This window comes from Echiichthys vipera (genome assembly GCF_963691815.1).
Source record: "Echiichthys vipera genome assembly, chromosome: 22".
Lineage (NCBI taxonomy): Eukaryota > Metazoa > Chordata > Actinopteri > Perciformes > Trachinidae > Echiichthys > Echiichthys vipera.
The window spans coordinates 12,617,995-12,632,108 of NC_139847.1; the positions used below are offsets into that span (position 1 = coordinate 12,617,995).

The following is a 14,114-nucleotide window of genomic DNA, read 5'->3' on the forward strand; positions in this document are numbered from 1 at the left end:
GAGCATTGAGATCACAGGCCTTCAGGCTATAATGCTTTCACCTCCAGTCTATTTGTTTTCATGACCTTGATGTTTTTTTTGACAAGCACCTTTTAACCTTTTTTAAAGAAAATTTAGGACGTCACATTGTAGCAAACTGTGTAATTTAAAACTAATAAATTAACATTATTTCCATCTTACACTCGGTCTAAATCCAGGAGTACAGGTTTTTAGACTCTGAATTGACTTAATAGAATGCCAGCTCTTAAAATGATAATTATACATTGTTATAATCATTTTATTCTGTAACTGTATAGCTAGTTTGATAAGCTGTTTGCTGATAGCGCCAAACCTAATTCAGAAAGGATTTGGACCATAAACTTTCCTTGTAATGATTTATGATAAACCCTTCCTATTATTTACTTGTTTTATTGGCATCTCCACAGAAAAATGGCCCAGTGCCAAACCAGCAAACAGGTAACAGGTAATAACACAGGAAGGTTCTTAAATTTTTTTAAAACAGAACCTCCTAGTGAACTCTCTTCACTCGGCTGACAGATATCTCATTATTGAATCGTGTTATTGTTCACTCTGTGGTTGACTCGCATTCAGTACAAACATTTAATTAAATTGGAAGCAAAAGACGTCATTACCTGTTATGAAAACCAGGACAAAACAACACAGTGGATTTTCAATTTATTAGTTCTTCAAGGGAAGCATCATATCCATGAAGCTAAATTCTCCAAATCTCGACCAAACTTTAATCCCTTCAAATTAGGATTTCGTAACTATTTTGAGTCTATCCAGATTATCAATAATAAGAAATGTAATTATACCACAGATAAGTCACATGGCTTTTTTTTAAAGATTTATAACAGTTTAGCCCGTGTCTTAATATAAGTTCTTTACATGTATTTATTTTTACTTTATTTATTGTCTTTTTTTCTCTCTATGCCTTTGTATCTTATTAAATATTCATATGTAATGTCATTATAATTTAATGTGTATTGTTTTTTGAAATGAAAACTAATTGTCTTTACACACATATATTGTTGTCAAGTATGATGCCATACTGTTCTTAGTATTATATTTGTTCAAATTGCAATAAAGAATTAAAAAAAACCTCTGTGATTGACTCATGATTGGTCGGGCGGGTGTATGGGCGGGACTTCCGATACCAGGGCTCCACCGCCCGATCCCTACTGCGCAGACTCCAAATGAGGAAGTTGGAAGATGTCGCTTATCTGGTTGTCACAGTATTATGCCATGTATTATGCACGACAGCGAGCAGTTTAAGATTAGTATGAGGCATAGACACTGGATAAACAAAACGGAGTTAGAAATTACAACTGTTTTGGTTCAGTATTTAACGCTGTAAAAACATGTTCTCACGAGAGTTTGCGTGGGGAGCAGGGACAGCCGCGTATCAAATAGAAGGTAGGTAAACACAACCGCGAGATTTCTGAAATAGGTGTATGTAGGTGAACTGGTCACTCATGCAGTTTAATATGTGTAGGCTATACCTACAACTAAGACTTCAGTTAAAGTGTCGTTGAGACTAGAACTTTGTTGGATACATATATATATATGAATATAAATATATATATATATAAATAAATAAACAAGTTCGACAATGAATGATGCAAAAGTGCCATCGCATTAAGTATGTCAAAAAAAGTCTGAAAATACAGGCAATGGACCAACTTGAACTAGCTCACAGGTCCCCAACTTTAAAACATACACACTTACACAAATATACAGACTGCTATACTTGGGAAAAAAAGAAAATTGAAATTGCAGCTGAATTTATACATTATCCTACTGGATATACACCAAAGAATCACAAAGCATTCTGTGAAATCCACAGAAACACTGAAAGTCCCAATAGAAACTTACTGTGATTTGTTTTATGTCAACATCCTACGTACTTTTATGAAATGAAACAACCTTTATGTGCACATTGAGGTGGCTGGCAGGCAGACGGCAAGGGACCAAGTATCTGGGACACATTTTGTCACGAGAAAGACAGAGTGTTTGGGGAGCAGAATGGAGATGTGGCCTGCAACAGCTATGAGCTGTGGGAGAAGGACCTGGAGTGTATCCAGCTGCTCGGACTGACTCACTATCGTCTGTCTCTCAGCTGGGCCCGCCTCCTGCCTGATGGGACCATAGGACATGTCAATCAAAAAGGTATTTCCATATCCCCATTAGACCCTTGCCATATTTGAAGCCACATTAATAGAATGAAACAAGCTTATTTTATGGTTTAGTGCTGTTTTACCTCATCACACATTAACAACACTGTATCCAACAGGTGTAATGTACTACAACAAGGTGATTGATGATTTGCTGGCCTGCAATGTATCACCTATGGTCACACTTTACCACTTTGACCTGCCTCAAGCTCTCCAAGATCAGGGTGGCTGGAAATCACCAAATATAGCGACCCTGTTTGACAGTTACGCCAAGTTTTGTTTCCAAACATTTGGTGACCGTGTCAAACTTTGGATCACTATCAACGAGCCCTATGTGTGCGCCAAACTGGGCTATGAAGACGGCATCCATGCCCCAGGGTTAAAAGAACCAGGGATTGCCGCCTACCTGGTGGGCCATAACATGCTGCGTGCCCACGCCGTGGCCTGGCACAGCTACAACTCCCTCTACAGGACAAAGCAGAAGGGTGCCGTGTCTCTGGCTATCAACAGTGACTGGCTTGAGCCATTACATGCAGATTGCGCTGAGGATGTTGCTGCCACTGAACGCCACCTTGCATTCACACTCGGGTGGTTTGCCTGGCCTGTGTTTGTAACTGGAGATTATCCAGAAACAATGAGATCTGCGATCAACGCTCAAAGTAAGAAGATGGGGTGTAATGGCAGGTCAAGGCTGCCCAGTTTCTCAAAGGATGAGCCTGCCATTTTGGGCACAGCAGACTTCTTTGCGGTGAACTACTATACGTCTCGTAAAGTCAAGCAGGGAGGAGGTTGCGGAAAGACGGCGTGTATAAAGAGCGACCGAGATACAGGCGAAGTTTTGGATCCGTCCTGGCCAATTTGTGGCGTGTCCTGGCTCGCTGTAGTGCCTCATGGCTTAAGAAAACTTCTCAAGTACATTAAGGTAAAAGTACGACTGGTCCATCATTTGTGGTCATTTTCTGTGTCATCTCCCTCAGTCCACATCACTACAAAGTACCCCCCCCCCCCACACACACACACACACAAACACATCCTTTATTTTGAGGTTGAATTCAATCTTCTGAAATGTGAAGTCATAATTCTTTTTTCTCTTGGCATCAAACTGAATTGACCGACAAGAAGACAAATCACCTTCAAGCAAACAAGTAGAACACCCTGACATTTGTTTAGTGTCTTGCTATCGATTTTGTATGTGGTAATCTCCTTTTAACACCTCCAGAAACACATTGATGCTTCATTAGTGCTGTCACATTGAATGAAACAGTTACTTTGCTGAAAGTGTTTGCAATTGCAATTTCCTGCTGTTGTGCCTTGTCACAGGCCATTAGTTTGAGCTTGGCACCGTTGAAATGCAGCTAAACGGCACTCTGTAGAGCAATCTGTCTCTCCCTGGAATGTCTGACAGCTGAGATGCCTTGTTTGACAATAATATTTGCCCCATGACTTTCCAGGACACTTTCAACAACCCAGCAGTCTACATTACAGAGAATGGCTTCTCTCAGGTGGGGCAGCTGCTGATTGAGGACGTCCAGCGCTCAGATTTTTACAAGGACACCATCTTGGAGGTGGCTAAAGGTAATGGCTGGTAAATCTGGTACTGGAAATAAGCAAATAGCCATTAGCTGACAGTAGTGGGGCCCAAGCCAACGGGAAAAAGAACATTGAAATTATTATTTTAAAGGAGCCATATTATGCTCATTTTCAGGTTCGTACTTGTATTTTAAGGTTCCTACTAGAACATGTTTACATGCTTTAATCTTCAAAAAACGCATTATTTTACTCATACTGTCTGTCTGAACATACCTGTATTCCCCCTCCGTCTGAAATGCTCTGTTTTAGCACCTGTCTCTTTAAGACCCCCTCCTAAAATAGTCAGTCTACTCTGATTGGTCAGTTCATGTTAACGGGTCTTTCAAGCAACTTCTTTAGCAGCACTTTCTATCTATATATATAGTATAGGTGTGACATCACAACCGTACAGAAGTCCTGACGACTCGTTTAAAGGCAGTTTCTGAATACGTGCTGTGTGCATTTCTCTGTGGATTGAGCGTTTTGATACTTTCACAGTATATATATAGTACCTCAAACTACTGTACAATGAAAAAATATACATTGAATCTGGGCCCTTTAAATTAGCATTTTGGAAACAATCTACACAACATTTTGGTGTCCTACAGCGGCCAATGAATAACTGCCTGACAAATTGTTCTTAGTAAAAGTAATCAATTCAATCTTTACTTGTTGCAGTTGGGTATGAATTTCTCACAAATTTGGGATGCAAAGATTGGTTGCTGCAGAATTAAGTGTTTTTACCTCAGTTTTGTTATGCACATCACAGACAAAACCATCTGTGCACAATGGTCAAATCATTTTGAAAATTCTTGGCTCAGGTTTTCTCAATTTGCATCAAATTTTGGGGGGATATTTATGTATATCATTAAATATGTTATATTCAAAATGAAGGGAACATGTGGTGGAAACAAACATCTGGATGTGTATTATGCTTTTCTTGATTCATGAAAACACATTTATAATTTTGTATTTTCAGATCTTAAGGCTCAGGAATTATTGCTCAAATGTAAAGTTGGTTGTTTTGGCACCACCATCTGGTCAATCTGTGTATTTTTTATTGCCAGGGACAACAAATGTTTGCTTGGGGTCTGGAGCATTCATGGTTTCTGTAGGATGGCATAGCAGCAGTGGAAATTGCTCTAAGACTGTAAGGGAAGCTCAGCTTCCCCTAAAATGTCACAAAAAAGCGGTGAAATACATCCTGCTGTGTGTACATTTCATTGACTAAATACGCGCTAGAAAACCTTCATCTTTTGTTCAGAATCAGCTACTTATCACAGGTAACTGGCCCAACTTCCTTCAAATTCATCCCCACAGAGCCACAGAGCTTTACACAGTCAGACGCTCAGCTTCTACTGACTTCAATGGGGAAGCGTAGAGCCCGGGCGCTCGGCTTCTGCATGATGATTGGATGAGCTGTCTGAGGGAATCCTTTTTTGATTGACAGCTAAAAGAGATTGACCATTTTCCAAGTTTTGCATTCCGTTGTTGCGACTTTGTCTTTGTTAAAAACGACTAGCGTTGTGTTTGGCGACTCTGTTCTGTCACTCTGCGGTTTCTTTCCCCAATGAGCAGCGGCAGCTGTGGAGCTTCTCCCCCCGTCTCGATCACTCACAGGCGGTCACACTTCACAGTAGCAGTAGCAGCCCCAGCTGGGCCAAGGCTGTTTAAGCAGCCTAGCTCTGATGGCCATTGAGAGGACACTGGTCAAGTCACTGGAAAAAGACACCTATAGTTCGTACGACAAGGTCACAGATCATTTTCTTGAAAAGGAGCGAAGGGTAGAATTTACATATAAATAAACAAACATATTTATGATGTAGGCCGGAAAAATAAGCTTCCCATCCTTGAAAGACCAGCAGCTGCCACTGCATAGCAGTCATTTAAGGCAAGATAAAATAAATAAAGAACTTTTTTATTCCCTTATCTCACATAAACTGCATATACATATATAATACACATGTACTGTATATACACACACACACACATATATATATATATATATATATATATATATATACTTTTTAATTCTTATAGATAATTCATGCTTTGGCATTTTTTGGAAATCTTGATAATGTTTACTTTGTGATGTGTCATTGATGGCTGTGGCATCCAAAGTTCAAAGACTTAGACAAAGGATTCTGTTAAAAATAGTGCATGTGGATTCAAGTATTTTCTGTGTTTTACCTCTTTGTGTTTTTGTATAGCAATACAAGAAGATGGGGTCAACGTCTGTGGATATTTTGCATGGTCACTGCTGGACAACTTCGAATGGGCTGATGGATTCAGTGTTCGTTTTGGATTGTTCCATGTGGACTTCGCAGACGCAAAGCTAAGCCGAACCATGTATCAATCTGGACGGGAGTATGCAAAGATTATCTCAAAATACAAGTGCGGTCAATCTTGATGAGAAGTCATAAGAATCAAAAGAAAGTGTTTCATTTTATACTGTTTTAATAAACACGCAGTTTATTACTATCATTTGGTCATCCTTTTTACATTTGAGACAAACTCTTGTGCCGCCTCACTTATCACATAAGAAAGAACCCATCAAAAACTCAGTTATCATAATGCCGCCAGGCTGCGTAAAGCGCACTCCAGTAGACTCAGAAGGGGTGCCAGCTGAAAGCAACAGATGTCCTGCCACAGGAAGAGAGAGTAATGCCATTTGTGTTCCCCGGACAGCTGTGCAAACTCTCTACTTAAAGAATGAAAAGAGTGAACAAGGCGAAAAGCCTCCAAGAGGCCTTCTGTTGACTATTTATGCATGTTGTGGTTAAGGTAGGATTATTTATATGGAGTGCTATGCACAGTAGCACTACAAGGCTGAGAGGGTCATATTGAAAATATGACATTATTAGTGTATACAGACGTGTCTTAAAGAAAGTGTTATTGTAGATCTTTTCCAATGGCAATGAAAACCAACTTTATCTTTATTCTTATCATGAACAGAGCACCAGAGACGGGATGAGCAGTTTGATAGCACCTGTTTGTAAGCCTACAGTGCCACCTTGTGGTATGAAAGGGAACTACGGCATTCAATTCAACAGCTCAGTATCTGTACTGCTGCACTTCACAGTATTTACGTCACATGATGTGCTGCTTTGATTAATAAAATGTATCCTGTTGGTGTAACAATAAACAACTAAAGCAGCTCCCTAACCACAATACATCATAGATTTAACACAATTAATATTTATGCTCTGATGTGAAGGAAAATATCATTTATATTCTGTGTTGGGAGACTTTGTTTGCATTAATAAGCATGGTGTATCGTGACATCCAGTTGGCTGTGCATACTGTTTTCAACAGATGTGAGTAATACCCTTGTGGCCCTCCTCCATCTATGTCAAGCCGAGTGAGATTCTCCTTTGTCTTATGATGAATAACAAGCTATTGTGGAAACATGAATAATGCTAGTGCTACTCGCATTAGAACTCCTTTGCAGGCTGCTTTGAACACAAAGTTGAACCACATCTCGCACTATTTGAACGTTAATGAAGTTCATCTAATATCTGCGGCTCTGTCAGAGGCTGCCGGTGAGCTTTAAATCTCAGCAGAACGATGGCGACAGACCACAAACCACTAAACATTTACTGAACAGATGTAACACACAGCTCGTCAGGTGGGGATACTGGTGAGAAACTTGATTAAAAATCGAGCAAAGTGTTAATAAAAATCTCAATCTTCTATCGTAAAAAATAAAAGCAACAACTCAAAATCTTCTTACCTGTGTCAGAGACAAAAGTCCTAACTGAAGCAGGTTTGAATCATGTCTCCTATGGGCAAGTGAATTCCAAGCTAAGAGTTGATTAGTAATTCCACCAACTGTCTCCCAGTATTGATGGATTCCATCATCCCCCACTGGCCAGAGGTAGCTGCATGGGTGAAAGAAGCCTCACTGCAGCTGAATTGATTGAATGAAATATGACCAAGAAGTTACTCTTCACTTAGTGAATGTTGGAATTAGCCGTTTGCAGGGGGACTGAGGAATATGTGCCGGTCGCAGGTTGGAAAGCTTAAAACATTAATTAGCATTTGAATAATTCACTTCTCCAGTCTCTTTAATAGCCCAACTACGAATATCCAACTTCAATTTATTACAGCAGGCAGAATTTATTCTGATTAGGGCTGTGATGTAGAAAGTCGCAGAAGAAACCATTTTTAAATGTGCTTTCCAATTAAGTGCCAAATATATCATGTGTATAGATAGTTGCTTTTGACAATGAATTAGTACGTTTAATTGTGACATTCAATCACATTCAGTGGCGGAGATTTACCCCAAGGAAAATTCTGGCAAATTACCAAGCGAGGCTCATTTGTATTTGACTAAACTTAACTCATTATATTTTGACAGACACCATGAAATATTCAATAACTGGGAAATTCATTTACTTATTATAAATTAACTAAATAATTTAGCTGCTGATAAACTATCTTCATCGTGAGCTATAGGAAAAGCACAATCGCTTGTATCGGTGCAGTGCTTACAGGTGCAAAGGGTACGATTTGTGGCAAATAATTACCTTTTTCTATTTACTGATTACCTTCATATGCATATTCCCTGGAGAAATGGTATAATTAGATTGTTGCTTCAATATCAAGATGAAGAGCCACTCCCTCCCTCTAGAGCACAGATACAAATCTCTCTCTTCCCTTTCCTCTCTCTCTCTTTGTCTGGGTCTCTCAGTCAGCTGGCAAGGGACCCGCGAGAGGCCCAAACCACCACTCAGCCTGCCTTCTGTCTTTTTCTTTCTCTCTCACTCTCTGTAGCTCATCATCTTCCCCTCTCCTAATCGCATTGCTCATTTTCCATTGACAAGAGAGTATGAGGAGTGAACAAAAAAAAAAACAGCACAAACTTTCTAAATCCCATTGACCTACTTCACCAGACATTTCACTGGGAATTCATATTAGTGCAAAAGAGTTGGAAGAAGAAATGTTTTCTCGTTACACCCCCCCCCCCCCCTCACAACCCCCTCCATCTCTTTTTCTTTCAGCTGGAAGCCATTTTCCTCACATCCCGTATTTGATCCTGTATGACCACTACACTACATTATACAAGTGGATAAATGCCTTACTGTGGCATAACCAGCGGTTTGGAGTTCTGTCGCCACTTTGACAGTGGCATAAGAAGCATGACATCGGAGCTATAAAAAGCTCTTTGGAAAATCCTCGTCTTTGATTGATGAATTTGGCGGCACAGACAAGATTGAGGGGGATGAATATTGCTAGGCCTTGAAGACAGGAAGTGGAATTATGACGGACCCATACAGAGAACTAAAGTGGCGAGACAGAAAGAGACTAGAAAGAGAGAAAGGCAATTCAAATCTTTTTCTTTTAAGTCCCTCCCTGAGGGACTGCAGATGACCCTGCTAACGACTGTTGAAATTCTAACTCCCTTGAGTGTGATGGCGCTGCGTGATGGGAGAGGGTTCGCAGACCTGCCTGAAAAATTGAAAGCTCCTAGAATATTCAGCTAACCCTGTGCGCTCGGTTGGGGGTGGTGATTGTGGGGCACATGCAGAGATTGGTATTCAGGGTCTGTGTGTGTGTGTGTGTGTGTGTGTGTGTGTGTGTGTGTGTGTGTGTGTGTGTGTGTGTGTGGCGGGAAAGCCCAGCGGTGGTGGCAGGAGAGAACCCCCCTCCATGTGCGTGTGTGTGGTGGCCAATGAGCCGAGCGCTGTGTCTCATGGGAACAGTGGTAGGAGTGCGAGTGAACATAAGTGAGAAAGAGACAATTTATGGAACCTTTAGAAGCGAAGTGAAGATAGCTGTGATGGCGGTGTAGTTATCAGGCCTGGATCCAAGCAGAGAGACTAATGACGTGGATATAACCTCATGCTCCCAATATGCAAACACAATGTCATCAACAAAGAACGAGTGAAAATTTAATCTTCTCTAAATGTCCTCTGAAACTTAAGGGACAGAAAATGGTTACCTGTGGGTTTTTATCTGTCCAAATATAATGAAAGGATTACAGGGGGCCACTTACAGTTTGAGCTTCACACGCATTTACCATGGCCTTTCATGTCCAGCGTCAAACATTTAACAGACAGTTCTGGTTTACTAGTTAATAATAAAAGGCTTACTTTGCAAGCTAATTGTGGAGAAACAGCAGTATCTTTAAAAAGAAATGAGAAAGGAAGACAAGAAGCACAAGTAATCAAACGATCATTACCCAGGTTAGCCAAACAGAGGCGAGCAGTGCGTTACCATCCAACTATCAGTTGTAATATCCATAACAGCTTAAAGAATGACTTCCTGCTTCAACTTTGACACACTATATTTGCCATAGCTGTGCATACAGTTTTTATGCAATGAGGAATTATTACCTACATTTTGGGTATCAGGCATCAGGGGGTTTGGAAAACTGGTCCCAAACTCCAGGGACCTGGACAGTTACCTGACTAGGAAACATTGGCTGCAAGGAAACGATATGATTCCGTTACAACGACATGTAGCAGCTTTGAACTGAACTAGATCACCCTAATGTGAGATCATCAGTCCGTCACCACCAACGTCTGCTCGATGTGCTGTGTTACTATTACCCAACGTTGTTTTACAGTGCTTTCACAACTATAGTTCGGAAAACTGTGGTTCGGGGTGAAGTTGAAAGAGTTCTTATTTGGTTTGGTTAGCTACTGCAGTCTGTCAAGCATATCAAAACTTTATAAAAACAAATGTCACACGGTCGAAGCAGTTGCTCGTCTATTGGACAGAAGATCCAAGTGAAACTCACCGACACGTTTCATAATATTTTAGAAGAAAGCAAATCATTGGAGCACCATAAGACAGTTTTGTTGTAGCTTCCTATATTTGGGTCAGATCACCTTCTCACCTAATGTGAACCAAACTCTAGTGCACTTGGTAGCAAACTGAACCCCACGTTTTCAGGACCACAGTTCAGTTGTTTAGTCCGCACTTTCAAACCAACCCAAATCGGACTATTTGACGAAACATTCCAGGGTTAGGATAAACTGGACCAAACAGCTCAGGTGTGAAAGCACCCTTGGATAACTGCTGGCACACCCCTGGTTTACTGATATTCTAGCTAAACTGCTCCAGTTTGTTGCTATGATGTTATTACCGATAGATTAGAGCATAAATGATGGCCATAACATAAAGTAAGTTGTTGTAAAAACTGAGATTTATCTCTAACTTTTTAGAAAAGTATTGTACATGCCACAATATATAAAAGTACATTTACAGTTGTGAGAGAGCATTGAAACAAATGTAAAAGGTATTTCCTGAAACAACAAGTGGTTCCTATGCTCATCTTTGATTAACTGCAGACGCTTTAGGTTCAGGCCATTTCAAGAGAGAGCGGACGCATGGGGCGCAGAGCAACAGTGCGCACGGACTAATTAACTCTAAGTGTTGTAAGACATGCTCCCTTCTCACCCGTGTTGTCACTCAGGGTTTGAGTGGCACTAATGAGAGAATTATCTAGCCTCGGACCCTGGTAATGCATTCAAATGAACACCAGCTGACCTGACCTATGAGATGGCTTTTTAATCTCACCACTTAATACCAATCAGACCTGCTTTCTCATGTGCCTACACTTGGAGGGCCCTCTGCTCCAAACGCTGCCATCCACTTTTTCCCCCACTGTTGATCTAAGGGAGAACGTTAATTGTCTTGGATGGCTCAAGGGCTTCTGCTGATATTATGCAGGGAACCTCAGGTGTGCAGGATAAAACAGGTGGATATGGCTTCTAAAGTGTTTGCCGGGCGTCAAAGTGAAAGTGTTTGAGTGCGTGTGCATGCTCTTGTAAGCCCCTTATCATGAGAACCCAGTTAAGGATTAAGAAGGTTAATAAGGTCATGCGTTTGCAACAAAAATCTGTGACATACAATACAGCTTTGGCATTGTTGGATTACCATAATCATCATCCTTTGGTGCCCAAACCTGTGACTCAATTGTTGTGCTCACAGTATTTGTAGATGCAATACAAACGTTTTGCAGGGGGCTGGTTGGGGGAATTTCATAATTACCTGCTGGTATTACCAATTTAAGCATTCTTACTTCAGCAAGTAAGCCTGTGTTTCAAATTGGATCAAGGTATTTTCAGGTTTGTTGTCTAGCGAGCTTAACTGTGATGGTTTGTTTCAGCCAGGCAGCGCAGAACTTGTGGGCAACATGAGCAATAAGCCCTTTCAAGTGTTGGGGCTGTTGCTGTTTTTGTTTTGCCAAGTGCTCGAGGTAACAAATAGCACATCAGCCAGAGTTCAAGGCTTCTCGCGAAATGGTTGGTGCGTTTCAATGCCTTTTGGGGAGACTTTTATTGTTATAAATCTTGTGGCGCCTACTCTGCGCGTGTATGTTTGACTGTGTTTGTGTGTGCCAGGGAGTCGGGAGGTGAGCTTGGATGCAACATCTGCTTGTGTAAACTTGCAAAATGGAGGTTTAGAAGGCAAGTGCACCCTCCTGGCCTACAATCATCCCACACTTGCAGCATGCAGAAGTGTGTCAGGACAGGGAGGAAGAAACTATTGATGAGTCTAATATGCAAGGTCTTTCCACCTCCCTGAAGTCATTGGAATCTATATTCTTATATTGTTCACAAGCAGTCAGGATTTGCTTGAATGGGGCCCAATTAAAAGGGATTTAATAGGATTTGCTTATTACTGATTCAAGGAGGTGGTTGCGATACCTTTGGTAGCAATTTCACTCCGCAATGTGTATTTTTTAAGTTATAGTATTGGATAAGGAGTAAGCCTTTTGGAGCGTTGTCATCTTGAAGGAAGTGGCGAAAGATACGCTGAAACTGCAGTAATGACTAATAATTATAAATAATTATAAAATAGTAATTAAAATAGTTTGTATCAATTCAGTCAGTATTTTGACTGCTCTGCATGTGTGATCAGACTTAGTGTCATTCAGGGCGGGTAAAAAGTTTTATAGTGATGACTTCACATAGTATTTAATTTCGTGTTACCAGGTGGGGTGCATTGTATAGCACATCTTTACATGACAGGAGACAATAAAGATCAGCTTGTGTGTTTGTGTGTGTGTGTGTGTGTGTGTGTGTGTGTGTGTGTGTGTGTGTGTGTGTGTGTGTGTGTGTGTGTGTGTGTGTGTGTGTGTGTGTGTGTGTGTGTGTGTGTATGTATGTGTGGAAGAGTTGTAGCTTTTGTCTCTATCCCAGTCCACAGACCCATTGTCATGCAGGCTCTCAGGTAGCGGGCCCAGTCGTCACTCATATGTGCGACGGCCGCTGCTATCTGCCCTGGTGATGACTGATGATGGGAGTGTGGGGTGGGAGTGTGTATGTGTTAGCACCAGTCAGTGTGTTATACTGAAGGGGATTCCATGGTGGGTAAGCCGGCGGTGAGGAAGGCGAGATGGATACCACTCTGACAGAGGGCTGGGTTAGAGGCCAGTGGGCAGTGCTGCATTCACTGACCATGCCTGTGAGCAATATGGCCCTGTACTGTAGGATGTTCAGTGGAACTAAACTTTAAGTAATCTGTTCAATGTTTTAATCAAGCAGCAACCGTTGGTGCAGTAAAATAAAGTCATGGAAGTGCCAAAAACTGCAGTTCCTTGAAAGACCACTTGAGGCTGGCTCCAAAAGTGAGTTGATCCCTACAGACGTCCATGTTAAAATGCCTAATTTACAGCCTGGTACAAAAATGGTTTTGGTCTCTATAGCGTATTTTCTCATTCATGACAACTGTAAAAAGGTACATTTTGCGTGATAGGTGGGTGCCATCACAGGTGGCAAGCATAGACAGTCGGCTTCATTCAGCCCACCTGAGTTCCATTCACTCTCCACCCCTCTGCCCTATTGGATTAGCAGGGAGTTAGGTGGAGCCAGGCACTGCCAAGATAGCGAGGACCCACTTTGAGCTTCATGTTGGCTTTTCAGAAACCTATGGGTGACGTCACGAACACTATGCCATATTTTACTGTCTACAGTCTATGGTTGAGACAATGAACAAATGAGTGCTTTCACGCTGTTAAAAATAACAAGAGTTTTGTTGCAACTAGTGATGTTTCGAGTTGTTATCTGTATCATTGTGCCCAAATTTTACTGCCTGCCCTAGATCGGCAGTGCCAGATTCATGCTTACAGGAGTTGTGGCTATGAAAGGACAGCCAGTTGTCACACTGAAAACACACCACGCACACTTTTATTGACACTTTTATCCAACATGTGTGACTGGCAGACGTGCATGCACTATGCCTGATCGATATTCACAGATTAATAGCAATCCCTACCCCTAAAAAAAATGTATAAAACAGAACGATGAGCCACTACTTTGAACAGCTCTTGGAAAAAACGGAGCTGGCTCCCATCAAAGAGCTATTTGCAACATTTTCATAAAGTAAATGAAATGTTAAGTAGAATGGACAGGGAAA

At 41.2% G+C, this 14,114-nt stretch overlaps 1 protein-coding gene across 1 annotated transcript; it reads left to right on the top strand.

The window, feature by feature from the left end:
• The first annotated feature begins 1,213 nt into the window (after window positions 1-1,213).
• gba3 (glucosidase, beta, acid 3) lies at window positions 1,214-6,174 on the top strand. The gene is made up of 5 exons (XM_083937036.1): window positions 1,214-1,416; window positions 1,945-2,169; window positions 2,294-3,096; window positions 3,626-3,749; window positions 5,954-6,174. The coding sequence occupies exons 1-5, from the start codon at window positions 1,362-1,364 to the stop codon at window positions 6,151-6,153; spliced, it is 1,407 nt and encodes a 468-aa protein (XP_083793162.1). The 5' UTR covers window positions 1,214-1,361; the 3' UTR covers window positions 6,154-6,174.
• Window positions 6,175-14,114: the final 7,940 nt, after the last annotated feature.